The sequence below is a fragment of the Pteronotus mesoamericanus genome, unplaced genomic scaffold (assembly GCF_021234165.1).
Source record: "Pteronotus mesoamericanus isolate MK-2021 breed Mesoamerican mustached bat unplaced genomic scaffold, CSHL_Meso_final scaffold_476, whole genome shotgun sequence".
Taxonomy (NCBI): Eukaryota; Metazoa; Chordata; class Mammalia; order Chiroptera; family Mormoopidae; genus Pteronotus; species Pteronotus mesoamericanus.
This window is the reverse complement of record NW_026555318.1, coordinates 2,896,308-2,921,558: the sequence shown is the minus strand read 5'-3', so window position 1 is coordinate 2,921,558 and position 25,251 is coordinate 2,896,308. Positions and strand designations below refer to the sequence as shown.

At 51.4% G+C, this 25,251-nt stretch overlaps 1 protein-coding gene across 1 annotated transcript in view; it reads right to left on the bottom strand.

Annotated features, from left to right (window-relative positions):
- Positions 1-4,233: 4,233 nt before the first annotated feature.
- PLXDC1 (plexin domain containing 1) overlaps positions 4,234-25,251 on the bottom strand; it is a 63,461-nt gene continuing 42,443 nt past the window's right edge. Inside the window, exons 9-14 of the mRNA XM_054593633.1 lie at positions 21,364-21,445; positions 17,991-18,051; positions 16,859-16,991; positions 11,998-12,033; positions 9,352-9,512; positions 4,234-8,174 (exon numbers count right to left, since the gene is read on the bottom strand). Of these exons, the coding sequence (XP_054449608.1) occupies positions 8,055-8,174; positions 9,352-9,512; positions 11,998-12,033; positions 16,859-16,991; positions 17,991-18,051; positions 21,364-21,445 (593 nt within the window). The 3' untranslated portion in view covers positions 4,234-8,054. The remainder of the gene's footprint in view (positions 8,175-9,351; positions 9,513-11,997; positions 12,034-16,858; positions 16,992-17,990; positions 18,052-21,363; positions 21,446-25,251) is intronic.

The window sequence follows — 25,251 nt, the reverse complement described above, 5'->3', positions numbered from 1 at the left end:
TCTGAAGACTGGACCAGGAAGGAATTCATTCCAGAAATGCTCCTGGTGCCTCCAGCACTTTGCTTTTTATTTCTTCATTTTCTGTCCTTTGTGCAGAGGGCTGCCTATGAGTCATACATTTGGGTGTTGAGGATTGCGAGTTAATTTGCACATTTTTGCCTAATAACCAGAAACTGGCAGACCCAGCCCTGGGGCCTGGGTGACTGGGAAATGCTTCAAGGGTGAATGATCCATTGTCCCTCATCTGAGGGCTCTTGGGACATGGGCCTTTTCTCCTGAAGGAGAGGAAGCAGGCAAAGGGAGAAATGAGGAGCCTAAATTTGGGTTTTCTGGTTATTCCATGGGCCTGAGGCACAGAAGCTTAGCCTGCCCTCCTAGGGGCTTGTTAGCTCAATGCCCATCTGAACACAGAGCCACGCCCAGACTTGCATGGGCCTTACCTGCCTTTGAAAGAACAGAGAGGCTGCTTTTTTCCTTTCCATCAAAATGTCCATGAGAGGCCCTGGCCGAGTAGCTCAGCTGATTAGAGCATCGTCCTGATACACCAAGATTTCATGTTCAATCTCCGGTCAGGGTATATACAAGAATCAACTAATGAATGCATAAATAAATGGAATGACAAATTGATGTTTCTTTCTTTCTCTCTCTCTCAAATAAATAAATATAAAAATTTAAAAATATATATCTGGGATTTCTCAGTTGAGGAAAGGAAGTGTTTCTGTTTAGGTTAAGAGGCATACATCTTGTTCTAAATTCATCCTTTCTGCAAATATGCCAAGTGCCTATTACATACCAGATTGCATTGTAGGTGCTTTATTAGCTTAATCTGTTTTTTTTTTTAAAGGAATTGCAACAACTACTCTAATTTAGGCTTAAAGGAACTAGAAAAATAAAACCAGTGCTTCGTCTCATGTACTTACAGAACAGCCAGTGTTGGGTATTCAAAATTAATCACTGAGGAAGTTCCCAGGGTTTGATTTCTGCAATATTTTTTTCTCATGTTCCTTTCCTTTCCTTAAAGAACATGAAGAGGAGTTAGTGTTTTGAAGGTAAATATAGAAACCCGAGAATGAAGAGTGATGAGAGTGACGGTGCCTGTTTCCTTCAGTGTAATGACAGTCGTCTCCACTCCCCGCCCCTCATAGTCACACACAGGTATGTCGGTTGGTGACCGTCCCTGTTCTGGGGTGAGCAGGAGGCATTTTTATTTATTTATTTATTTATTTATTTATTTATTTATTTATTTATTTATTTATTATTTGAGTGGGCGGCTCTCTGAGAGGGAGACTCCAACTGCCTGCTGAGCAGAGCCGGACACCAAGCAGAGCACCTTCTGGTGGAAACAATGTCTAAACATAAAGGCAGCAGAAAGCGCCAGAAAATCCATTCAGTGTCCTGAATAGTAATGGGTCATGTTGCATTCAGTAATTAACAAGTAAAAAAGAAGCCAAGACTTCTGGAGCACTTACTGAGTGCATTGCTTGGCTCCACACACTAGAATGTTTAGTCTTCACAAAGACTGATGGGGGAGGTGGTATTATTTTCATCACTTCCATTTAACCAGTGCTGAAGGGGAGCAGGGACACCGAGTAACTTGTGTTAAGGTCACGGAGGTGGTGGGTGGCCACACCAGCATTCAATGCAGGCCTGGTGGCATCAGAGCCCACGTGATCACCTGCCACCCACACATGCTGGCTCTGAGAACCGGCCGCCTGGGCTCTCCCGCTCTCTGTGTGGTCATGGGCAAGTTGATCTTGGCTTTCACGGCCCTCGGTTTTCCCTTTGTAAAATTAAGGGGTTGTGAAATTGGACAAGAGAACCGTTCTTGTAGCCTGAGATCAATAGACAAGAAAGCATCAGGTAACAGCTTCTAAGGTGTGTGGCCCAAAGGACTTGGAGCTTAGTAAATGTGAACTGCCACCCCCCACCCCCCACCCCATCATCTTCACATCATGGGACAAAGGTAAATAGACCAGGGCCTTTGTCAGTAAGCTTTGCTAAGGCCCAGTTTTGTTAGTTTTGGTTCCACCTTCCCAGTGATGAGGCCTGAGTGCTGTCTCTGGAGGCAGAAGGAAGAGCAAAGGTAGTTGGGAAGGTTTTGCTCAGTCCATGGAGGGCTTGGGGGAGAAGAAGCCCAAGGAACAGCAGTCTGGAGAAAGAAGAGGGTGGGCCCTGGGGCAGGCTGCCCTTTGGCATTGAGGAGAGGCTCTTGGAAGTACTGTTCTTTGAGAGAGGGGAGTAAAGGCAGAGGGCACTTGACCCACTGCATCTGAGTTTACTGAGAGCAGCGTATCTGTAAATTCAAAATGGGATCTAAACTGTGGGCTGTAGGGTGTATCGATGGAGGAGAAACTGTATCTGTACTTTTTTTTTTTGAGGATTTTCAGACTTTTCTCAGCTGGACGTGGTGACATAGGGAGTCTCATATTACACATTTTAGACATTCCATCTGATCTCATAGTGGTAACAGTCAGTTTCTGGGGCGGGGGGACTCAAAAAACAAAACAACAACAACAACAACAAAAAAGCTTTGAAGAGGAAAGACTGACGTTGGAAAGGAAAATTCTAACCCAAGCAAGACTGGGACTGTATGATGAAATGTTATTGGCCTATATTCAGTTATTTCTTTTTTAGTGCTTTTAGCTTTGTGGGAAGCTGTGGGCATGATTGAGCTATCTCCAGGGACCAAATGTAAAAATGCTTTATGAACATCAGAAAAATCGTCCCCCAAAGAACTTCTCTTTGGTTTTTGCAATTCATGTAAGAATTCTCTCTTTCCTCCCCCACCTCCCTTCTCTCCAGCCTCCTCATGGCCAATGAAGTAATCAATTGTCCTCCATTCAAGAAGATAAACAGCACAGAGGCCTGGCCTTGGGGTTCTGTCAAGCTTTATGGAGAGGGCTCCCAAATCTTCACTGGAGTGGGGGAGTGGGGATGTGAAGGAGACAGCAACAATGAGGACATTTTCAATCTCCTAGGGTGTGTAAATAAATAGAAGATAAGCTCACAGTTTCAAGAGCCAAGAGTGTGTCTCTGAAGTCATCACTGTGCATATTTTTGAGGCTCTCAAGCCTGAGCCGCCTCTGTTTAAGCTACAGTCTCTGCCCATATTAAACTGTGGCCATGCGGTTCTGGCGCCACCCCATGGCACACAGAGAATAACAGCAGATGGGAATTCAAAGACCTGAGTCTGGGGGCTGTCTGGACTACTGTACTTCCTACTGTGTGACATTGGTTCATTTACCCAATGCTGCCTGGCACACACTAGGTGCTTAATGAGTATGGACCAAATGAATAAATGAACAAGCAAGCCACCTGCCTGTGCCTTGGTTTCCTCATCTGGGAAATGGGGACATAATACTTCCCCAACAGGCTGTGATCATGTAGATCAAACTGTTTCCTTGAAGAGCTTCTCACACTTGCTTTGATTTCACATGCATAACCCGGGGAGCCGCTCAAATACAGATTCCAATCCAGAGGCCTGGAGTGGGTGGGCCTGAGTTCTGCGTTTCCAAAGGGCCCCCAGGGATACCTATGTGGACCACATTTTGAATAGCTAGGTCCAAGACTCTAAAATGCTTGGAATTATTAACACTATCTCCAGCCAGTGGGGTCAGGATGAACTGCAAGGTCTAATTGTCCTAGTGTTCCATGGTTCAGGGGTTCAGTGTTAGAGCCAGGAAAGTGCTGGGCAAACCAGAACAAGTTGATCACCCCACGAGAATAGGGGAAAAGAAAGGAATACTTTGCTTTGGTCTGAGCTGCTGTGTGAACCAAAAATAAAATAACGCAAAAACAAACAGGTGAGGCTATTTGGTAAGGAGAAGAATATATTCCCACCTTAGATCAATTGGTTTTCTCACCCCCTTATGTCACAGAGGCCCAGAGATGGTGGGTGACTTGGCTCACAACACATAGCTCCTCAGGGGCAGGGCTGGGGCTATGGGTCCTGCTTCTGACTCCCTGCGTAGCCGGGCGCCTTCCCCACCAGTCCAGGTTGCCTTCTCCAACACATTCCTCTTTATTTGGCAAACATAGTGTGTTTATTTATAATTGGCTTGTTTGGAGACTGAAATTTGGCACAGCTGATTTTGGTTGTGAGAGTTCATATTTTTCCTCTGTTTTGGTTTGCTTAACTTTGTTTGAGAGGGAAAAAAAAAAAACCCCCGAAGTAATAAAAACACAATGAGGCTGCTAAAGTGGTTCAAATGCAAAGCTTCCAGACTTGTGGAAGGATCAACTTATATAGATTTATTTTGTAACTCAAGATAGTAGGTTAGAAGCCTGTGAGGTTTACTTCCAGGGATTTACAAACCTCAAATAAATAGCTGGGGCCTACCTCTTTCCCGGTTGCTTCTTCTGGAGGTGGGACTGAGAGGCACCCCGCTGAGTAGATTGCTGGAGGCTGTTCCTATGCTCCTTAGTGAAGGTCGTTAGAGAAGATATCTCTTCTCAGGACTAAGGTATGTATGGCAAGTGCAGAGTGTCACTCCAAAACCTTTGTAGTTTACCTTGCACAAAACAGGTATTAAAAGAATGTTGCCTTTTATTATTAACACTTGAGAACCCATGCATAGAATTCACACTAAGTAAGTGAGCACATTGCATTTAGGAGAGCCAGGGTGCCCTGAATCGCCAGATCCTTCTAATTGTACTGTAAATTCAGGTAGGTTTTTGTTGGGAGGAGGGGAACAGGGATGAACAGAGAGAAAGAGAGAGAGATTGGGTGCATTTTATTTGCGACTCTACCTGGTGTCGCTTCCCAAGGCCAGGGAGTCTGCAAGCAGTCCCAGTCAGTGCTCTGAGAAAATCTGTTACCTGTTCCAGGACCCGGGGAAGAGCAGAGTGTCAGCCCTGCACACAACCAGATGAGTGATTAGCTCAAGTGGCGGACACTCTGCTTTTCAGGTAGTGTGGTTGGCTGGCAGCTTTTGCCACCGTCTTAATTTAACTAACCAAGCTACAGGCTGAGCACACTACAGGTTCATCCAATGTTTTTAGCCATAATGTGCACATGTGTGTATACATATAGATGCCTAAATATATATATATATATACACACACACTGGGATACATTACACAGGGAAGCTATGGTAAAACACAACCATTTCAAAAATTGTTTCCATGGGCCCATCAGTAATCTCTCAGACAAAAGGACATTTAAACTTCAGGCTTCAGGTTGGGACCTGGAGAAGGGGCTTCCAGAGTCAGGGGTCTGCTGGGCTGAGTGGGAGATACCTGATTATGGAGGGAGGGGGTGGGCAGTCAAACAAGGAAACCCTGTCTGCTCCCTGGGGCATTCCTGGGCGCTAAGGCTGATGGCTGAGGTCGTAGGCACTCTTGTCCTAGAAGCAGAAACCCCTGGGACCTTACTAGACAAATCCACAAATCCAAGAGCAGCCGATTAAGCGAATGTGGCTGTGCTTACAGACTGATCCAGGGTCCCCTCTCACACTTAGCCGCTTCATTCCTCTTCTTATTCCTATGTCCTTGTTGGCTCTCTTAAGAGTAGGTAACACAGAGCCTTCCTGAGGCCTTCTGATTTGTGGGTATGACAGACAGCTCCTCAAAGCCCTGTCTCACAGGGTTAAAACTTCCGGTCACAGTGATGAATGTTCGTGGACCTTAACCTCCTACCTTCCAGGGGGATCTCTGTGAGTATGCCCAGAGATGCCACGTGGGGAAGGTACCTGCCAACCACCTGCTCTCCTGGAGGCTGTATATGCCTGTGGGGCAGAGGGACCTGGAGATCCACAAGCTCTCTGTGGTTGGTCATGCACAGTATGTGAAGTGCTACTTTGCCTTCCTGGACTGCCAGCCAAACTCGGAGAGTTGACCATGAGACCTTGATGTCCTCTCCCGGTCACTCTCCACAGCTACCCAGCTAACCTGCTCTAAGCCCAGGAATCAAACTCCAGGGTCTAAGAAACGCTGATCTCCTGAGAGAGACCCTGAGGATAGCCGGGACCCAGCCTTAACTCTGTGAGTGCCTAGCTCTCTTTCTTGGGAGCACTGGACTACACATTCTGGCTTGAGACATCCAGAGACTCTTAATGTCCGGAGGCCTCTCTTAATGACACATCTTTAGTTCTTTTTGTTGTAAACAAACCAGGCAACCTGCTGCCAGACACCTCCACTGCCCTCCCCGCTGTCGTCCCAGGGGTTAGCCAGGCTCCTCTACCCCAGCCACCATGGCACCTGGCACTTTTTCTTCACCTGTGGCCTCAGCGCGGCACCGCCCCTTTCTCTGATCTCCCTGTTCCTTCCGTTCAGGAATCCAGAACAGCTGGCAGAGCTCCCACTGGGAAGAGGTGTGCTGGGTTTGGGAGTGGGGCAAATGGTGCTGTGCATGGCATTTGGCCACAACAGAAACCGTCCCACTGGCCAATTAGACACGTAAAGTTCATAGATGCTTTGCTGGCCAGGCAAGAGCAAAAGTCACCCTCCTGCCGGCCAGGAGCGCTGGGAGCCCAGGTCACTTCGGGGCCTGGCTGTGCTTCTCTCAGTAAGACAGCCCTGTTACAGACCCTCTGTCCCTCAGAAATTTGAAAAGAACCCTATTCACTCTGTGGCACTATCTTTTTTCTTTCTCAAATTCCGACCCTCCCCTTAGCTCTCCCCATAGCTCTCTGGTTTTGAGGTCCAGCAAGTTTCCTACTTTGATTGTCATTAGCGTCCTTACCATGGATACACCATGGAGTGTCAAGAAGACCACCGTCAAGTGTGTGGCTGTGTCTGGTTATTTGTGGGCTCCTGAACCCTGCCCCCCTCAGGAGGCCAGGTATTTAACTTGTTCCTTTGCAGCATCTCCAGTGACATGCATGAAAGGCTGTGACTAAGTGAAGACTATGATTTACCATTTATTTACTGCTGATATTTTTTACTTTGGATGAGGGTGAGCTATAGATTTTCATTTTAATGGCTCTGCAGAAGCAGCTCCAACTCATCTCTGGGACAGAATTCCCTTAAAACCAGCTTACGTTTGGGAGCCTAAAAGCTCTGCTCCCAAAACTTCCAGCCGAGCTGGGAAGATGGAAGCAATTTTCCAGATCAAGATTTTACACAGAAGGTCCCTCCTTCCTGTGTAAGTGTCCTCTGTCCCAGCTGTTCTAGTGGCTTTGATTCTCAACACATGCCTACTGAAGTTCCCTGCTGGATATGTCTCCATAAACCACCCTGTTTCTCTCTAATGGTGATGAAAATACAGCTTGGAGGAGGAAAAATAGTAATCAGGAAAGCTCTGCCTTGGGTGGTCCTTACTGGCACTGACAGAGGAAAAAGGCCAGTGAACACAATGGACACCAAACGTGCCACTGGAATAAACAGCCCCTGATGGCTTGGCCAGCCGAGGCTGGACCACAGCTGAGGTAAACGGGCTGCACCCACGTCCGATGCAGAAGTGCTGGTTCTCAGCAGAAAGGGCAAGTTGAGAGAGCGAAGCCTAAAATTGCCATTTTCCCCACAAGTTCTTTCCTCTCCTTTGGTTTTCCTCCATTTGGCAGCTTGACAAAGGCTGTAGAGCAGCTGTACCTGTCTTTAGCAGATGGCCAGAACTCCTTCCCCAGATATCCAGAGTCACAGAAGCAGGGGCTGAATGCGCCGAATCCATAGCCGCGAGGACCAGCTCTTGAGTCTATGGACCCTGGAATGCGGCGGCCCCAACTGAGAGCTCAGTTCTCTTGTGTCATGCGCAGGGGTATTAGGTGACCAGAAGCAGAGCATCTGGTCATCTCTAGGTGGGAGGGGACCTCTGGGGCAGCTACTGAGTAGACCATTGAGAACCCCAGAAAAGGAGACCCCATGTATCAACAGAAGATGAAATTAGGTTATTGTTCATTAAAAAACTCAATGTGGTTGCTTTTTTGCCCTTGCTTCAATATTGGGGTGTGATGGCCACATTGTAGCTCTGGCACATCAAACCACCGTCCCATCTTCCCAGCCAGGGTGTGTTCAGAGGAGACCAGGACAAATCACTTCTCTGCTTTGTTTCGATTCGTCTTTTTTGGGGTCCCCGGGTCTTCCGTCTCAGCCTTCCAAGGGGCGACTTGGTGCTCTCAGAACTGTTCCGCCTCCACAAAGCCCTCCTTCTCGTGGCCTGAGGGTTCGACCTCCGTGTAGGTGGAGTGGTTGGGGTGGTTGCGGAATCTCATGGCCGGCCAGTGGTGAGATCTCCGCTGCGGGGGCACAGAGCACAGTCAACAGGCATGATCTCATCCACTGGGGACCATCCCCCAGGGACAGCACTGAGTACTGAGACTCTCTTTATAAGGGCACTGGGGGCCTACGGAGCGCTGGGTGAAGCTCAGGGCCCCTCTCTCCAGAGGACTCCCCGCTGTGACCCTGCCACCACTGGGGAACCTGTGGGGACATGAGGGCTGCAGGACCCAAGGCGAGAGCTTTAGCAACATATGGAGTAGAGCCCTGAGACAGTGGAAAGCGAGAGGCTGAATGACCTGGGAGGCTCAGGGAAGGCCAAGAAAACAACAGGTTTTCTACACCAAAGTCAGCTGGGGAGCTTATGAAAATGCAGACTCTCTGGCCTGCCTCAGGCTATCAGGTTGGGGATAGATAGGAGGGAGGCTAAGGTTTAACAATGACTGGTTAGCATTCACAAGAAACAGGGGCGTCTTAACAAAAAGGACGAACCACCTGGGCCTCTGGGTAATGAGGTCACTGGGCTCATGCACCCTGTGAAGGAGACTGTGGTCACAGAGGTGCCACCACTGTGCCATGAGGAGAGCCAGTGAGCAGCCGAGAGTGGGGCTGGGACAGGAGCTGCTGAGCTGTGTGGCCCACAGTGAAGGGGGCTGGGCCTTCCTGTCACGCTGCACCTTGGGCTGGCTCTTCCAACTTCCGAGATGTGCAAAACTGTGGCATCCTCAGTGAAAGCTCCCAGGGAAAGAAACTCATTACTATTATGGTTTGTTGATTCTAATCTAAAAAACCCACAGAGCAAAGAGGCAGAGACCTTTCAGTTCCATTATGGCTTTGAATAAATGCCAGGGCTGGAGTTGGGCCATGAGAGACCATAGATCCTTAGAGATTGGCCGCACAGCCACCAAATGGACATGCGTGGCATTTTTGGCCTTCTTGCTTTGCCCTGGGGCCTGATTTCACAATCGAGGGAGCAAGAGCAGATAGGACAGTAGGGCTGGAGGAGTTCTGAGGTGCAGAGCTCTGGGGGTTGGGGACTGAAAGAGCACTAGCCAGCGTGAGAGTGTCGGGGTGCAATTGACGAAGCTTCCTGGGTGGGAACAAGAGCCAGGCCTGTGGCGGCTGAGGGATGAGATGGGGAGAAGCAGGGACCGAACGGCCAGGGAAACACTAACGCAGGGCAGAGGTGGAGCTGACCTCGATGAAGAAGAGCGCAGCATTGGAAGTGGGGTGGCCGCTGATGTAGATCCCCACCAGGACGATGGCCGCAACGAGGAGGACTGCCAGCACGATGCCCACAATGGTGCCCAGGTGCACCGGGGGGCCTTTGGTCTTGGGGGACAGGTTGTTCTGAAGGCCTGTGGAGAGAGTGTTAGGGCAGGGCAGCTGCAGGGGAGCCAGGAAGGTGAGGCCATGGAGTCCTGGGTTCTGATAAAGTCCCAGAGATGAAAGCTGACAGAGCCTTTGGTCTACTTACAAATACACAACAAGAAGGGGCTGGAGTGGGTGGAATCATGAGCACGGCATTAACATTCTTGGTATGGCTCAGGTGGTCTCTCAAAATCATTTAAAGTTGCCCTGGCTGGGTGGCTCAGTGGCTTGGAGCATCATCCCATACTCCAGGGTTGTGGGTTCAGTCCTGGCTCAAGGTGCATACTGACCAGTGAATGCAGGGATGGAACAGCAAATCAGTGTTTCTCTCTCTCTCTCTCTCTCTCAAATCAATTTTTAAAAAATTACTTAAAGTTGCCCAAATGTCGATCAACTAAGGATTATAAAAGTTCTCCCCCTCACCCATGCCACGCAAGTGTTTTTAAGGAATTCGCAAAGGTTATGTGATGGTGAAGAGTTTGGGAGCTGGAATCTGGCCACCTGGATTCAAATCTAGACCCTTCCACTTACTAGTCGTGTGATCTGGGGCAAATTATTTAACCACTCTGCGTCTCAGTTACCACTTACGTAGAACACGGATAGTAGTAACTACCTGCAGGCATTATTGTGAAGGTTAAAACGAGATAATTCTTGTCAAGTACTGAGGATCATGGCTGGCATCTTGGACGATCTCAATAAGTGTCAGGCATTATGAGAGCAAAATGACTATTTTTACCTGTCACTGTCTATAACATCAGATTGTGACCTCCTGAAGGGCAGACAGTGTTTTATTCATCTCTATGTCCTCAGTGCTTAGAGACAAAAAGGCCAACCCATCGTAGGAGCTCAATAAAAGAAATGAGCTAGGTCCTCTGCAGGCTAATAAACCAGCAGGCACTCTCTGAGAACATCCCCAGCACTTGAAATATATCCCAAGGAGAAAACTGAGTATTTCCATAGACTGTTAAGCTGGAAGCTCGTGTAGTCCCACCCTTCCTGTGCAGCTGAGGTAATGGAAATACAGAGAGGTGAAGGGATCGGCCCAAGGACAGAGTCAGTGCCAGCCACTAAGAAGCCTCACTTCCTGATACCACCTGGGCTGGCTATTTGCTCCTTCTCCCAAGAAGAAGCAAATCAAATAGAGACAGATGAGCACATGAACAACAGGAATATCTAATCTTATTTACATGGCTAGTGGGTGGGATGGGAGTCAACAGGGGATGGGGATTTTTTTTTTTAAAGATTTTATTTTTAGAGAGAAGGGAAGGGAGGGAGAGAGAGAGGGAGAGAAACATCAATGTGTGGTTGCCTCTCAAGTGCCCCCTACTGGGGACCTGGCCCACAACCCAGGCATGTGCCTTGACTGGGAATTGAATCAGTGACCCTTTGGTTCACAGGCCGACGCTCAATCCACTGAGCCACACCAGCCAGGGTCTGGGTGGGGATTTTTAAAAGGGTGTTGCATATGCATCCAAAATCATTGCCCTCCCCAACCCCTGTCCTCTGCAAGTAGAAGACACCCAGGAGAGAAATTACCCTGGGGCACTCCAGCGCACAGTCTGTACCTCTACCTGCCAACAGGTGGGAAAATTGAAGTGACACGCCCCCAAGCTGGTTTCCCCTGCCGCCTGCAGTGACCCAATCTGATGGTCAGGGCTTGGGTTGGTGAACACATGGTACAGAGAAGTGAACGCGGCCCAGCTGCACCACCCCGCTTGTGCCCACGCTTCCCAGCACACATGCACAATCACACCTGCTGCCCACAGGGGACCGAGAGCTCTGCCTCTGGGCTGCATTCATAGCCTCTTCTGCCCTGCTGGCACCCCAGACCTCCCAGGCCCTGGATTTGGAAGCACTTCTACTGGCCCTTTGCAGTGTTTGCAGCAAGCGCCTGAGCTAACTCTGGGCAAAAAGCAGGAAGGGTGGGGCCCCCTCACCTTATCAGAGAGATTGGCCTCCTGGGGAATCCTGGGGCAGGGGATCCCACCTTCTGGCACCCAATAAAAATTGTGGTGAACAACTTTTGCATACTCTCTGCCAGCCCAGGTAGGGACTCAAAGGAAAGTGGATGTGAGAGAGGCTGCCTCCACCCATCACAGTAAGGCCCGAGGGGGCAAGAGGCCGAGGGCCCCAGGCCTCACACCGCACCTCCATGCCTGCCCTCCTTTCCCTCTTGCTTTAGGGTGGTGGATATTCCAGAGCAGAGAGGCCAGGAGAACCACAGGAGGTTCCTGACTGAGATGGGAAATGTCTAGATATAGACACATGTTCCTTCAGTCCCAGGGGCCTGTGCCCAGAAGGCCCTGCCTTTCCACCCAGCAGGAGGTCTAGGATGCTCAGGCTGCTGTTGTCGCCCCTCCTCCCACTCAGAACAAAGCAGAGAGGCCAGGTGACTGACTGCTGCACCCTCTTCTGGGAGGGGGACCAAGAGGCAGTGGATCTGAAAGGAGGGGCAGGCAGCTGTGTACTCACCGTCTCCTCCTGCATAGGGATTCAGCTTGGTGTCATCTTTGGAAAGAAAGGAAAGAAGGCGGAAAATTAGTGGAATCGTATGGCCTTTGTCACTTTCAGTCTGGATGAGACTATAGGGAGGTTCAGTCCAAACCTTCATGTCAGAGGCAAGGAAACTGAAGCACAGAGAAGGAAGGTGACTTGCTCGAAGGTCACACAGCAGTGTAATGGTAGAAGGCTGAGAACAAGCCAACTTTTCCTAGTCTCATGTTCATTCGTTCAACAGATACTTATTGAGTGTCAACTGAATTGAGCACTGGGAGTAGGCACTGGGACAGACATGGCCTTTGCCAGCAGGGAGTAAACAGGTGGGATGGATGGAGGGATAATTAAAATCCAGCCTCATGAAGCTCTGATTGGGGGCCTCACAGACAAAGGGAGACAAGAAGGAGGGGTGAGTTATGGGGCTGAGGAAAGGGGTCTAGATGGAGGGAAGAGCATGGGCAAAGGTCCAGAGTCAGAAAGGACTTGGCTGGTTGAGAAATAAAAAGCAGTTGAGCGAAGCTGGGGGCGGAGAGGATGGGAGCCGGGGATGTCAAGAGCGAGGCTGCGGGCCGGGGCACGGCTGTCTGGAAACCAAGGTGAGGACCTGCCACGTTCTCCTAAGGGGCAATGAGAAGCCGAGGAAGGCTATGAGGAAGGGGTGAGTAGGTCATGAGATCAGTTTTGCCTGGAAAGCGCCCCTAGGGCACAATGCAGAGGACAGGTTTCCACACCAACACACTCTCTCCACTTCAAGGTGCATGTCCTGTGGCTTCGTAAATAGGTTCCAATGGTTGACCTTCCTGTGGTTCTTCCCCACTGTCATATGGGGAAAGGAAGGCAAGAGACTCATGCCGGCAGAATGCTCTAGATGGCTGCAGGTGACTGCTTTCCACACTGAAACTCTGAACAAATGGAACCAGCGCACAGCGTAGGGCTGCTAACAGGCACCTTGTTCCTCTTCCCCCTGCAGCACTTCCACCGTCTAGGTTATTTTCAAGGCTTCGCTGGCTCTGCTCTGTTCACAGGTGTTCAGGGCCCTTGCAATCTGCCCCCAGTCTTCTTTCCTTATGTCACTCGCCCAAGCCTGCTGCGGTGGCTGTAACAAGCTGCCCAAGGCTCTCCGACACCCTCGGCTTGCCTGTCTCTGAGCCGCTGCATGTTCCATTCCTCCCGCAGGACATGCCCTTCCTCGCCTTCACTCTCCCTCGTTCGGCAGCCCCAGCCCCGAGCTGCGCTCTGCACGAGGGGTTAGGGCTGGGATGAGCGCGAGGAAAGTGAAGCAGCGTCTGATCCTGTCTTTACTTACAATTTTGATATGTTGTTCCTTACGGAATCTTTGGCACCAATTTTGGTTTTTACAACTATTTCATTAAAGTATTATTTATCTTGATTATTGCTTTTTTGGCGGGGGGCGGGGGGTGCCTCCTGAAGCTCTTTACCTGCGTTGAGTGCCTCACTGGACTCATCCTAGTCCTGGCCCTGTCACTTCCCAGAAGACACATGGGTGTGCCCTCCTCGGTGTCCCGTTGCATTTGGTACCTATTTCTGCTGCATCTCACGTCCCACAGTTCCCTAGACGGTGAGCTCCTCAACACCCCTCCAGAATGGACACTGCAACCTGCTCTGCTCTTCATTTCCAGTAAGTCTTGAAAGGTCAAAACATCACATTAGGTGATGGAAGGATAAACCGTAAGAACATTTAAAAACTGTTCCCTATAGGGGAAAGAGGAGAGAAAACGAAAAACTGAACTTTTAAAAATATATCTGCCTTTGTAGATTTGACTTTGGATCTATGTAAATTATCATTTAACTATTATATAATTATAAAGCAATAAAAAATTTAAAAGCACCCCTAAAAACTGAAAGCAAAGCAAAACAGCAAGTTATAGATATAACAGAAAGCTGTGTTTTCTTCAGGAATTTCAATAAACAAGGTATTTAAACACACTTCTGAGTCTATTTTGTTATTGCAAGTGGAAAATAATGAATTAGTAAATCAAAACTGACCAGAGTAATCCTAAACATCACTGGGAAAATGAACTTAATTTGGATCCACTTGTTTCAAATCTAGAGCATTGAAAATCCATTGTGGCCCTGTCCACATCTACCCCTGGCGGATGGAAGGACAAGGCACCACCTCCAGCCAGTCCCTCTTACAAAGTGACTACAGGTGGCCACGCTGAGCCCACGAGAGCCTTTCTCCCACTCACCCAGGGCTGGTTCCCAGCTTCCATCTTGTTGGGGTCCATGGGATACAAATTCGTTCCCTAATTAATGAGCTGTGGTAGAGTCCCATGAAAACTCACATAATGAAGAAATGTGTGTGTTTATTGAACAAGTGGTTGTTTTTCTGTAGTTAGTTGTCACCTCTTACTGCTCTCGACATGCCCTGTTCAGCTGCTCATCAGGTGAGCCCTTCTATGGCAGCTTTGCCGCGTGAGGGCCCGTCTCGCCTTGTAGTAAAATGCACGGGCTTTGCGGCAGCTGGTTGCCACTCAGAGGTCATTCTGGTTCACTTAAGTGGGTGACATTCCACCGCAAGTGAACAACTCCTAAAATCCAGCCACTCACCTTCCAGCAGCCTGCGCCCACTAACTTCCTTGCTGCCTGACTCAGTCCTACACAGGCAGTCCCTCCGGCGGGAATGCTGCGACCCCTGCATTCACAACATCTTCTTGTACCCTGAGACAGACAGTCCCTCACCTGCCTCCACAGGCCTCCGTGTGCAGGTTGTGATCACACCGACAGGAGGGTGACTGAAACCTGTCCTGCCGCGATGTCCTAAGAACTGGGTGTGCAGAAAGTGATCACCAAAATGTTTTCTCTTACAGATGTAATGTGATCACCTTTGCCACCTCCTCCAGGACTAGAATGACAGAAAGCCACAACTGTCCTCACTCCAATTAATGTCTTCTTTGGGGGACTGCGACACAGCACACAGAGGCGAGACACATTCCTGGCTGGCAGGAGATGCACACACAATCAAACTGGCCAACAGAACGCACTGCCCTGTGTGGGGAGAGCCCACCATGGCAGGAGCTGAATAACTCAAGTCGGATTAGAAGCCGGTCCCCAGATGCTGTGTGTGGGGCTCTCCACACCCACCACAGCCACTTTCTGGCCTCTAACACGCTGTGGCTCACCCGAAGGTCACCGCTAAGTGCTGAGCTCTGAGGAGGTTCTCAATAAACACAGAGTTAACTCAGGGGTGACTGGCCAGGGTGTTCTTCCTTTTAACTGGAATTTCCTTTAATTGGAAGGTCACCTGGACTTGATTATTAACTCCCTGAGGGCAAGGTCTCCTCCTGCTCCTTTTTCATTTAATTTATTTAGTCCCTCACAGCCCCAGCGGGAAACCTGCTCTCACTCCCCGGGGCCTTGACCCGCTCCTTGCTATTCTGGGCAACTTTGGACTAATGGGAACCATGTGAATCTGCCTTGCTTGTTTGGCCTTCGCAGTTTTTCCCTCTTCCCTGAGTCCATGAAGACCTTCTATTTCTTTCAGCACTCAGGAAAGCGGTGGGATCGAGGGGCAAAATGGCTGCTTGTGGAGCCGGATGAGACCTGAGACCACATCTTCTGGGCTGTGTGACCTTGGGCAAGTCATCAACCTCTCTGAGCCTTAGTGGCTTCTCTACAAAATGGGGATAAACTAGCATCAACACACAGGACCATGAGGAAGACTGAGTATTAATGCGCGCACAACATTAGCATCTTACCTGGCACGTGGTTAGTCCCCTCCAAGTGACAGCTCTTTCACTGGTTCGCTTTCCCCTGACTACCCTCTGGGTCGCTGCTCTAGTTCTAGAATTAGTTCCCCAGTTCTCTAGGCTGCATCAGAAAGGCAAGGGCTCCACCACTTACATCCCTCATGTAACCTTTGCTGCCCTCTGAGCCCATTTTTTTATCTACAAGATGGGACTGCAGTTAAATAACGTTTTACAACAGTAACTCCTTTCTTTGCTTGTTCCCTCCTTTCCATTTGCTCCTTTCAAGCAGGTGTCCAGTTCCGGGGAGGTGGTAAGAGCCCGCAAGTCTCTCCGTTGTAGCCTAAAGGCAAGGAGCTAACACCTGGATTCCATGTATGGCAAATGGATGAGAGGAAGTTCTTATTCATAGCCAGAGTCCCAGAGGGGCCTGCGCAGGCCTCTGGAGACAGTGCACATGCCTCCGGGTGCACGGACCTCCGGGAGACCCACCCCTCCAACCGGCTGGCCTCAGGATGGCAGAGAAGCCTCTGGGGACAGCCAGGCCTGAAGAGGCAGGGACGGATCAGCAGCAACCACGAAGCACACAGCTGTCCTACTCGGACCTCTGCCGCACGGGGTCGCAGGGGCAGGGCGCCTCGCCTCAGAAGCTCTGAGGTGGGATTCTCTGCACTCCAGCCAAATGAGGGTTGGGAGAAGAGAAGCTTTAGAAAAAAGAAGCAGCCTTTCTGCCACTTCTGAGTGTTTAGACCGAGCCTGTTCCTTCTACAGGGATGATACGAGCTCACAGGTTCTGTGGGGATTGCTAGTAAGATTAACTGAGATATTATATAAAACGCCTGGCCCTGGGCTGGACCTTCATTTTCCCCTCACCACAGTGAACCTCACCCCACAGCCCTGATGGGGGTTAGAGCCTGGGCGTGGAGTCCGCTCATTCTAAACTTGGTTCTGCGTCTCACTGGCAAGTGAGCCATGTTCTCTGAGCCTCAGGTCCCTCATCTGTGAAAGGACAGAGCCGATTCTTATCCCCTGAGGTGACCCCTGTCAGAGGTGGCCCCTGTCAGAGGTGGCGGTGCTCCAGGGCAACAGCCCTTCCCCGAGGCTTCTCTCCCCTCCTCCCTGACCGCTACCTTCTGTGGTGAGGCCGTCCAAGAAGAGGGGGGAGGAGGTGGTGCTGACGCCTCCCTCGGAGGGGCTGAAGCTGTCAGGGGAAGCTGAGTAGTGGTCCTCGTCCTGGAAGTCCTCGCACGTCCTGCCCTCTGCCTGTAAGAGAGACGCGGGGATGCCCTGGACAGAGGCCTCGCCGATGGCGTGCCACACAGATGAGGAAGCGGGGGCACTTTCATCCCTCAGCGGCCAGAAAATTTAAGATGCTGGTGCACGGTCCAAGCATGGTGATCTAACCAAAGCAGTGCCTTGAATACCTTCAAGCCTTCCACTTTATCCTGAAAGCATCTTATCTTCCAGGGCAATTTGTCTGTCTACTGCTTCGAATCCTTCCTCAAGGAAGGAGATGAGATGCCAATTTTAAATAAATCGAGCAAATCTGTATGTTCACCAGCAGCCAACATCAGAAGTGGGCGGCTGGACAAGATTCTTTTAAGGCCAGAAAAAGACAGCTCACCCAGCCTTACTAATAAAGCAGACAGGGATGAGAGTCTGGGAGTGCGGTCTGGGGGTTCACGTTTAAATGCTGGGGCCCGGCATCTTCACCACCGCACCAACTGTGAGATGCAGGCCAAGTCATTAAACCTCTCTGAGCCTCAGTTTCCCACTCTGATCAGTGGGGGCACCGGCCCCCAGCTCCTGAGCTATGTTAGGGTTCAATCGGAGCAAGTGGAGGGCAGCATGCAATGAAGTGTGCGGGAACTGCAGGAAGAGACGGAGAGAGGGAAGGAGAGCAAAAGGACACGCGGGTCACACAGGTGTTAACATAAGGCGCGATGATAGGATGCTGCCCACCCAGGATCACAGTGCGGGGCCTTCTGGAAAATGTCCGTAGTGAGAAGGAACCCCTTAGGGGTTCTAAATGGGAGGAGCCTGGAACCCCACTTCTTACTTCCAGAACGACTGCCACCCTCAAAAGCCCGAAGGCTGGACTTGCAATCGCTTCACAAATGTCACCAGGGACGCAACTTGCCAGGGGATCCAAGTCCCAGGGCAATTTCACCAAGAGCCAAAGACACCTTGCGAAGAGCTGCCAGGCAAGGGGCCTGCTGTTAGCCTTCCTGTTTCCCACAGCCTGGCTCACAGCCCTCTCACCTCCTTGGCACAGTTGTAGGAGAGCCACTCCTGGCGGTAGCGGTCAAAGCCGCTGGAGCACCTGCGGGGGGAACCGAGGTCAGAGGTGTTGGGGGGAAGAGAGATAGGGAAGCCCTCCCCTTCATTTTCCCCGTGCAGCAAGGGCTCCCCCAACCCCGCCCGCCGTGGTAGTGAGGGCGGGGCTAGCCTCCCAGGGCTCGGGTGGTCAAGCTTCCTAAGGCCACTGGGCAGGTGCCCTCAGCACCAGGAAGCTGTGGAATGAAGAGTCACACCCTCCTGCCCCGTCTAGTCCTTTTGCAGGAGGAAGGGGTGCTGTTCATGAAATCCCCACCTTCCTTCTGGCCCAGCTCCCAAGGATCAAGGTGACAGCTGCCAGGGTGTGTGTGTAGGGGGCCAGATAAACCGTATGACCTCTATGACCTCTCAGGCCCCCTTGATTTGGGGCTGCCCCGAAATTGCTAAAAATACAGGGAATTCACACATGCGTTCTCATCTGGGGAAGACCTGTTCATTCACCAAGACCCCTTTTTTATGGGAGGGCCTGGACTTGGCAAGGAGAGGCTGGGTGAGGGTGGGCACCAGCGGGTTCAGCCAATGCCCCTGCGTGATCATTAAAGGGCAGAAACGAGGGTCCTGCCATGGGCTGGGGGACACTAAAAACAGGCTGGCCAGAGCTCCCCGGGACCCTGTGCAGCTTGGCTGGGCTGGAAAACGCCAAGTACTTCCCCAGGGAAGGGGTGGGGGCACAAGGAGGAACCAGCCAGGGTTCAGCCTGGCATCATGCTCAAATTTCCAATCTTCAGCCTTTGGTGCCAGGGGAATCCATCAAGCCCTACTCAAGTGCAAGGACACCTGCATGGGAAAAACAATATCACGCGCCACCACTATGGAGAAAGAATTCGTGGCTAGTTAACTTTAGCTAGCTCTGTACCAGCCCCCCTGCCTGAGACCTGGAGGGCGAGGCTTTCCAGGCACCGGCAGCCTTTTGCTCCAAAGAGATCTCTGAGCTGCTCCTCCCAGCAGAGCCATCCACCCTGCTCTCTCTCGGGTCCTCTGTGCCCATCACTGTGGGGGATGCAGGATTAGGGGCACTGTCGGGGGAGGGGAATTAAAGTTGCTTTTAGCCCACGATGATTCTTTCAAGGACTGAAGCTTCAATAGAGGTCTAAGAGCATCACATTCCAAGCCCTGAGCCAACCCCCCCAGATTCAAAGAAGAGAGGCATGAGAAGTGTCCATTTGTTTGAGTGCCTCCTGAATGCCAGGTGCTGCCCCAGGCACAAGCTGCTCCTGAACCATTTTACGGGACACTCCCAATGGCGTGGAAAGGCAAGGATTGGGCCCCTCGTTTCCTGAGCCAAATCCTGGAGTTAAGATCACCCTTAGACTCGGGAGTGGGGGCGGGCAATGTGAGATGACAGGAAAACACAAGGTGAATGAAATTGCCTAAATCCGATCTGGCCCCAGGGCAGGGAGGGGAAGCCCTGGGATGCTGCAGAGGGCCCAGCGGGTGGAGGAGAAAGGGTTTGCCAAGAGCGCATGTGGTGACCGCAGCAGCCGTGGGTGGGAGAGGGCATGGCGGCTGGCCCCAACGCACCAGCCCTGCCCTCTGACATTTTAGAGACCTGGATTCAGCTCTGAGTTGGAGCTGCGGCTCCAGAGAGCTGCCAAGGAGGGGCCCCCACTGGGGTGAGCCCAGGCCCACAGGCATCTGAGGACCAGAGGTTTCCAGAACCACGTCAGCGTTGAGCACTCTGATGAAGCTTCTCTGTCCTGCAGCTGACATTACCGCAGCAAAGGCAGTGTCCATGCCTGAGGCCCTGCCCTCCCCTAAGCTGACCAACCCTCAGTAACTGGTGCGGTCTCCTGCGTTGGGTATATGCATTAAACGAGCCTGCGTCAGTGCGAGGGTTTGCTTTCATCTGTCCCATTTTGCAGTTTTCATGGCCCAGCTGTCATTAGATGCTGAGTCATGCAGTGACAGGCAGCCCCAGGATTCCAGGGCTTATCTGAGGTCATCTGGATTATCTCCCCACGCTGAGCTGGTGGCTCTCAAACCTGAAGGTGCACAAGATGGACCACCACGCAAACCTCCACTCCCAAAACAACCAACCTGGGGTCTAGCCTACGTATACCCTCCCTGAGGCTCTGTGCCTTTCCTGTGAAGGGCTCTGAACACTTTGCAAAAAAGGCCATTTGGTATTTGAGGAGTTAAAATAACAGCGTGTTCCTCACCCATGTTTCTCTGAACCACACAACCCCAGCCCATTTTACAGGGAAAGCAAACTGAGTGAGTAAGAGCTGTGGGAGGAACAACTGGGAGGCCTGATGAGGCTCCCTCTCCCCTCCCGGCCTGGAGCTGTGTCCTGTGTGCTAGGCAGGCCGCCTGTAAAGGCGAAAGCTTCTATTTCAACACCGGGATATTGGAAAGGAGTAAAGGAAACACTGACAGATGCGTGACAGCTGCAGGGAACTCAGGGACTCCATAATTTCCAATTCTTAAGATCGCCTGAAGGGCTCCTAGAGGTCACAGAGCATCCCACTCTCATGAGAGACCTAGCCCCCAAAGAAATTATTATTTTCTTCTTTCTGCCATTTACTGATCTTGGATAGGAGAACAGAGCTCAGCTTCTTAGTCTAATCTGTGAGGAAATGATTTCAGAACAAGGAGTGGGAAGATGAGCTGGGTTTAAGAACTTTATCCCTGAACCTGCATCTCATCCAGAATTTTCTCTGCTTCTAAAACCAAGTAAACATAGCTTCGTTGGCCCCAACTTTCCACAGATGCCTGACATTTCCACGCCCCTGGATTTCAGGAAACCGTGCTGCAGCCTGGGAAAGATCTTGAAGTGCAGTTTTGGGGTCACGAGGCTCTTACCCAACAGCAATGGGTCTTTGGGTCATCCCCAGTCTCTGAGCTGGCAGATGTCACGCTTGTGCACAGATGAGGCACAGTGTTGAAATGCAGGATTCTGGGCTTCTCTCCCAGAGATCCTGATGCAGGGGCCTGGGCACGTCCCAGGAATCTGTGAGCCTTAGCTGATTCTGGAAGCTTGCAAACGATGGACCTCTCTGAGAAGCCCTGCCCTAGGATGGACTAACGCTTTCCAGGTGTGAGGAGGGAGCTGCAGTGGCTGGAATCTCTAGGAGCCTTATGTCATAGGGATCCTGCCACGCAGTCACCTTGATTGGCCACAAGCCTCGGGGAGTAGCTCACTGTTGTGACCTTCTTGTCTTAGGGGTCAGAGCAGACTGGCCAGAGATATCTTCCTCTTGGCAATGAGGCCCGACGCAAGGCGTGGGGCCGCGTGCCACCCTCTGCCCCTCCTCCACGGTCTGCCTGCGGGAACCAGGGGGTCCGTCTGGGCACAAACCTCTGAAGGACATGGCACCAGCTGCAGTTGAAGGTCAGGTCCGAGGACACGCAGGCGTCGCAGCTCCGATGCTGCAGGCAGGCTGCAAGAGAGATGGCAGTGGCCCCTGAACACCAGGCCCCCACAGGACCCCAAAATGTGCAACTTCCTGAATGCTGAGTCCTTACTGAACTATGTAGCCTCTGACTAGCAGGGACCCTTGAAGTCACCACTACCACCTTCACTTGAGCCTGGCCCCGATTCCTCCGTCTCTCTCTTCCTCCCCCCACCCCACCTTCCTTCCTTCTTTCTGTCTCCTGAGGGGTCAGACCCTGAGCTGGTGCTGGGGATTCAGCAGTAAGGCCCCGTCCCTGCCTTCTCAGGCCTTGTGGTCATATGGGGAGACAGACACTAAACAGATAATCAAACAAAGACAAGCACATGATTATTATTTTTGATGAGGTCTGTGAAGGAGAATTATAGGTGCTGTAAGCATGTACAAAGGGATCTCACCTAGTCTGGGAAGTTATACTCCAGGCTGTTGCTTATAATTACAGGGTTGAAAGAGATTTTTTTTTTTTAATTGAACTACATTTAACACATACTGAGTAAGTTTAAGGTGTACAACATATTGATTCGATACATTTATATTGTGATATGATTGCCATTGCAGCTAACACCTCTAGTATGTCACAGAATTTCATTTTTTCATGTGGTGGGAACAATGAAAATCTAGTCTCTTAGCAAGTTTACTGTTTATAATACAGTTTTGTGTCTATAGCCACCGAAACGATTTTTTAAAGATGTCCTGGTTTGACCCCCACGCAGAGCTGGCCAGGAGCACTCGGTCCCGGTGAAGGGACTGTCTCAGGGTCCTGTTCCTGGCCTCTTTCCACCTCCTCACTGGCCTCCTCCCAGGGAAGTCTGAGTGTCCCGTTGTGAGGATAAACCAGACACATCATTCCATTCAGGCTTCGTCTGCTCCCCTTGGAAGTGGGCTACCCCAGAGGCCGTTCTGGCAACTCTGCGCACCCAGGCTTAAATCTTACTTGGGAAGTTACTTAACCTCTCGGTGCCTCGGTACCTCACTTACACAGGCGGGACCACGATGCTATCTGCCTGGCAGGTCGGCTGAGAGGGTGATATGAGATAATACCTAGAGAGGGTTTAGAATAATGCTGGCCATGTGGTGAGCCCAGTGAATGCTATTTGTTGTCACTGACTGTGGTTTTATTCATTCCTCTCAATATTCCTATCGGGTATTCATTCACTCATCCATCATCCATTCATTCTTTAAATGAATATTTACTGAGCACCTGACATGGGCCAGACACTGCCTCAGGTGCTGGTGATTCAGTGGTGAACAGGAAAAGACAGCAGCGCTGCCCGCACCGAGCCCGCAGTCTAATGGAGGAGACCACTAATGCACATGCAGGCAGACAAGTCTACGCTGGGCTGCTCGTGGTGAGAAGGGCTGTGGAAAAAATACAGCGGAACAGGGAGGCCCTAAGGCCATGGGGATGTGTTCTATTCAGGGAGGCTGGGGAAGGCCTCCAAGGAGAGGAGGCTGGGGCAGAGATGGAGGGAAGGGAGGGAGCAAGCCGGCAGAGCTCCCAGGGGAGAGGTGCGAGCAGAAGCGCAGAGGCCTGGCAGGAACATGCCCCAGGCGTGTTCTCAGCAGCAGCCAGAGCACACCAGCCGGGCAGAGTGGAGAGGCAGGCGCCCCCGGGCAGGGTAGAGTGGAGAGCAGAGAAGTTGGTGGCAGAGGCTGCTGGAGGCTGTGTGGACCCCGCTGGCCCCAGCCGGGCGGAGGCGCAGAGAGGGCCGGCGGAGCAGGAGGTGCAGAGGCTGGATTTTAGGAGTTGTTCACTTGCGGTGGAATGCCGCCCTCTTAAGTGAACCAGAATGTCCTCTGAGTGGCAACCAGCTGCCGCAAAGCCCGTGCATTTTACTACAAGGCGAGACGGGCCCTCACGCGGCAAAGCTGCCATAGAAGGGCTCACCTGATGAGCAGCTGAACAGGGCATGTCGAGAGCAGTAAGAGGTGACAACTAACTACAGAAAAACAACCACTTGTTCAATAAACACACACATTTCTTCATTATGTGAGTTTTCATGGGACTCTACCACAGCTCATTAATTAGGGAACGAATTTGTATCCCATGGACCCCAACAAGATGGAAGCTGGGAACCAGCCCTGGGTGAGTGGGAGAACAGCACAGAGTAGTCACCTTTGGACGCTTTGTTGGGGGGGGGGTGCTGGCTGCAGGTGGCACCATGCCCTTTTGTCTGCCAGGTCTCTGCAGGCCTGGAAGGGTGGATGGAGGGCCATGGGCAGAAATGGCCTGGCCGAGGATGAGAGCTCTGGCTGTTTCGTTCCCTTATGTATCCAGGGGGCCTAGAACAGTGCCCAGCATGTGGGAAGCGTTCACATGTTCACTGAATTGCTATAGAGATGTTTTTGTTATCCTCATGGTACAGAAGAGGGAACTCAGACAGTCACTGAGCTGGTCTGAGTGTGAACCAAGGTCTGAGCAGAGGGCCTGAGCCCTCAGCCTGCGTGGGGTCCCTCTACCCCAGCACCCACTCTCACCCCGCACTACGTTTTCATGAGTCTCTTCTAGAAGAGGGACCAGCCACGGAGTGCAATGGCTTGGGGATGGCCCACCCACACCTTCGGAAGAATCTTGGATAAAACCTCCCCCACCCAAAGGCAAGGGAGAGAGCCTGGGCTGGGCGATGCAGAGTTTTCAGAGGACAGAGCTGATTGGCCTCCCAGAGGCTCCAATCACAGCCTTGGTAGCACTGTCCCCTCCTGTATCAGCTGCACCCCCCTCCCCCCGGGAGCCCATGGCCTGGTCACTCCCAGTGACTCTGGAGGCCCCTAAATGGCTCTAGTTAAACCGAAATCAGACCCTGGGAGCCTCATGGGGTGTTCATAAAACCCACTGACCTTTATTTCTCATCTGCATTTCAGATGTTCTGCATGCTTTTAAATGCTCACAAAATTCACTGGAGGGGTGGGAAGTGGCTTGGATGTGCAAACGGTGTCCCAGAAACTCATTCCCAGGACAGTTCGCGTCTTCCGCCCGGGGAAGTGAGCCCTGTCCTTGGATGTCCTTGCTCCTACATGAAGTTTTACTCAAGCCCTAAGGATCTGAGGTTCGCTCTCACCAGTTCTTGAGAAACCACTGTTTCTCAGGCCCCAGGCCTCTCTTGCCCAGGGGGAGGGTGGTCGGGGAGGGGGCAGGGCTGAGACCTGCAAGTTGTCCTAACCCCCATGGCCCCCGTGGTGGCTGGGGCTCTCCTCTTTTCCAGAGGAGGACACCTGCTGAGGCCAGACTAAGACAGTGGCTTAACATCCGAGAAACCTCCTCTGCTTCTTTTCCCACCCCTGGCTCCCAGAACCTCCAGGGAAGAGGAAAAGGTGGGGGTGGGGGGGAGCAGGCGGGAACCATCCCAGAGGGCAGGGAAAAGGTCATGGTTTCAGAAGCTGGGAGCCACCGTGAGACAGAAGATGAAATCAAAACCCTCTTTAGAAAATAAAAGAATTGGAGTGTGGTCCTCCTTTCCGTCAGTCTCCCCAGCTGCCCTGGCCAGATTCTGAAGAGCATCCGACCCTGATCCGGTGGGGTCCACAGCAACAGCAAGGCCTTGGCCACCGTGTGCCTTCAACTGCAGGCACCGGGAAGGGAGAGCGCTCGGCCCGCGGTTCTTGGAGAGCTGCTGGCTCAGTCCTTCTACGGCCCTCTGCCTGTGGGCTCTAGCCTCCCCTCCCCCTAAGGCAAGTACAAGGGTAAACTATGGATCAATGAGTTCCATTCCTGGTTATTTTTCCTGGGGCTCGGTCTTCGTTCTCAGAGGTACCTCTTTCCGGAGTTTCAATTATGTGTTAGTAACAATAGCTGT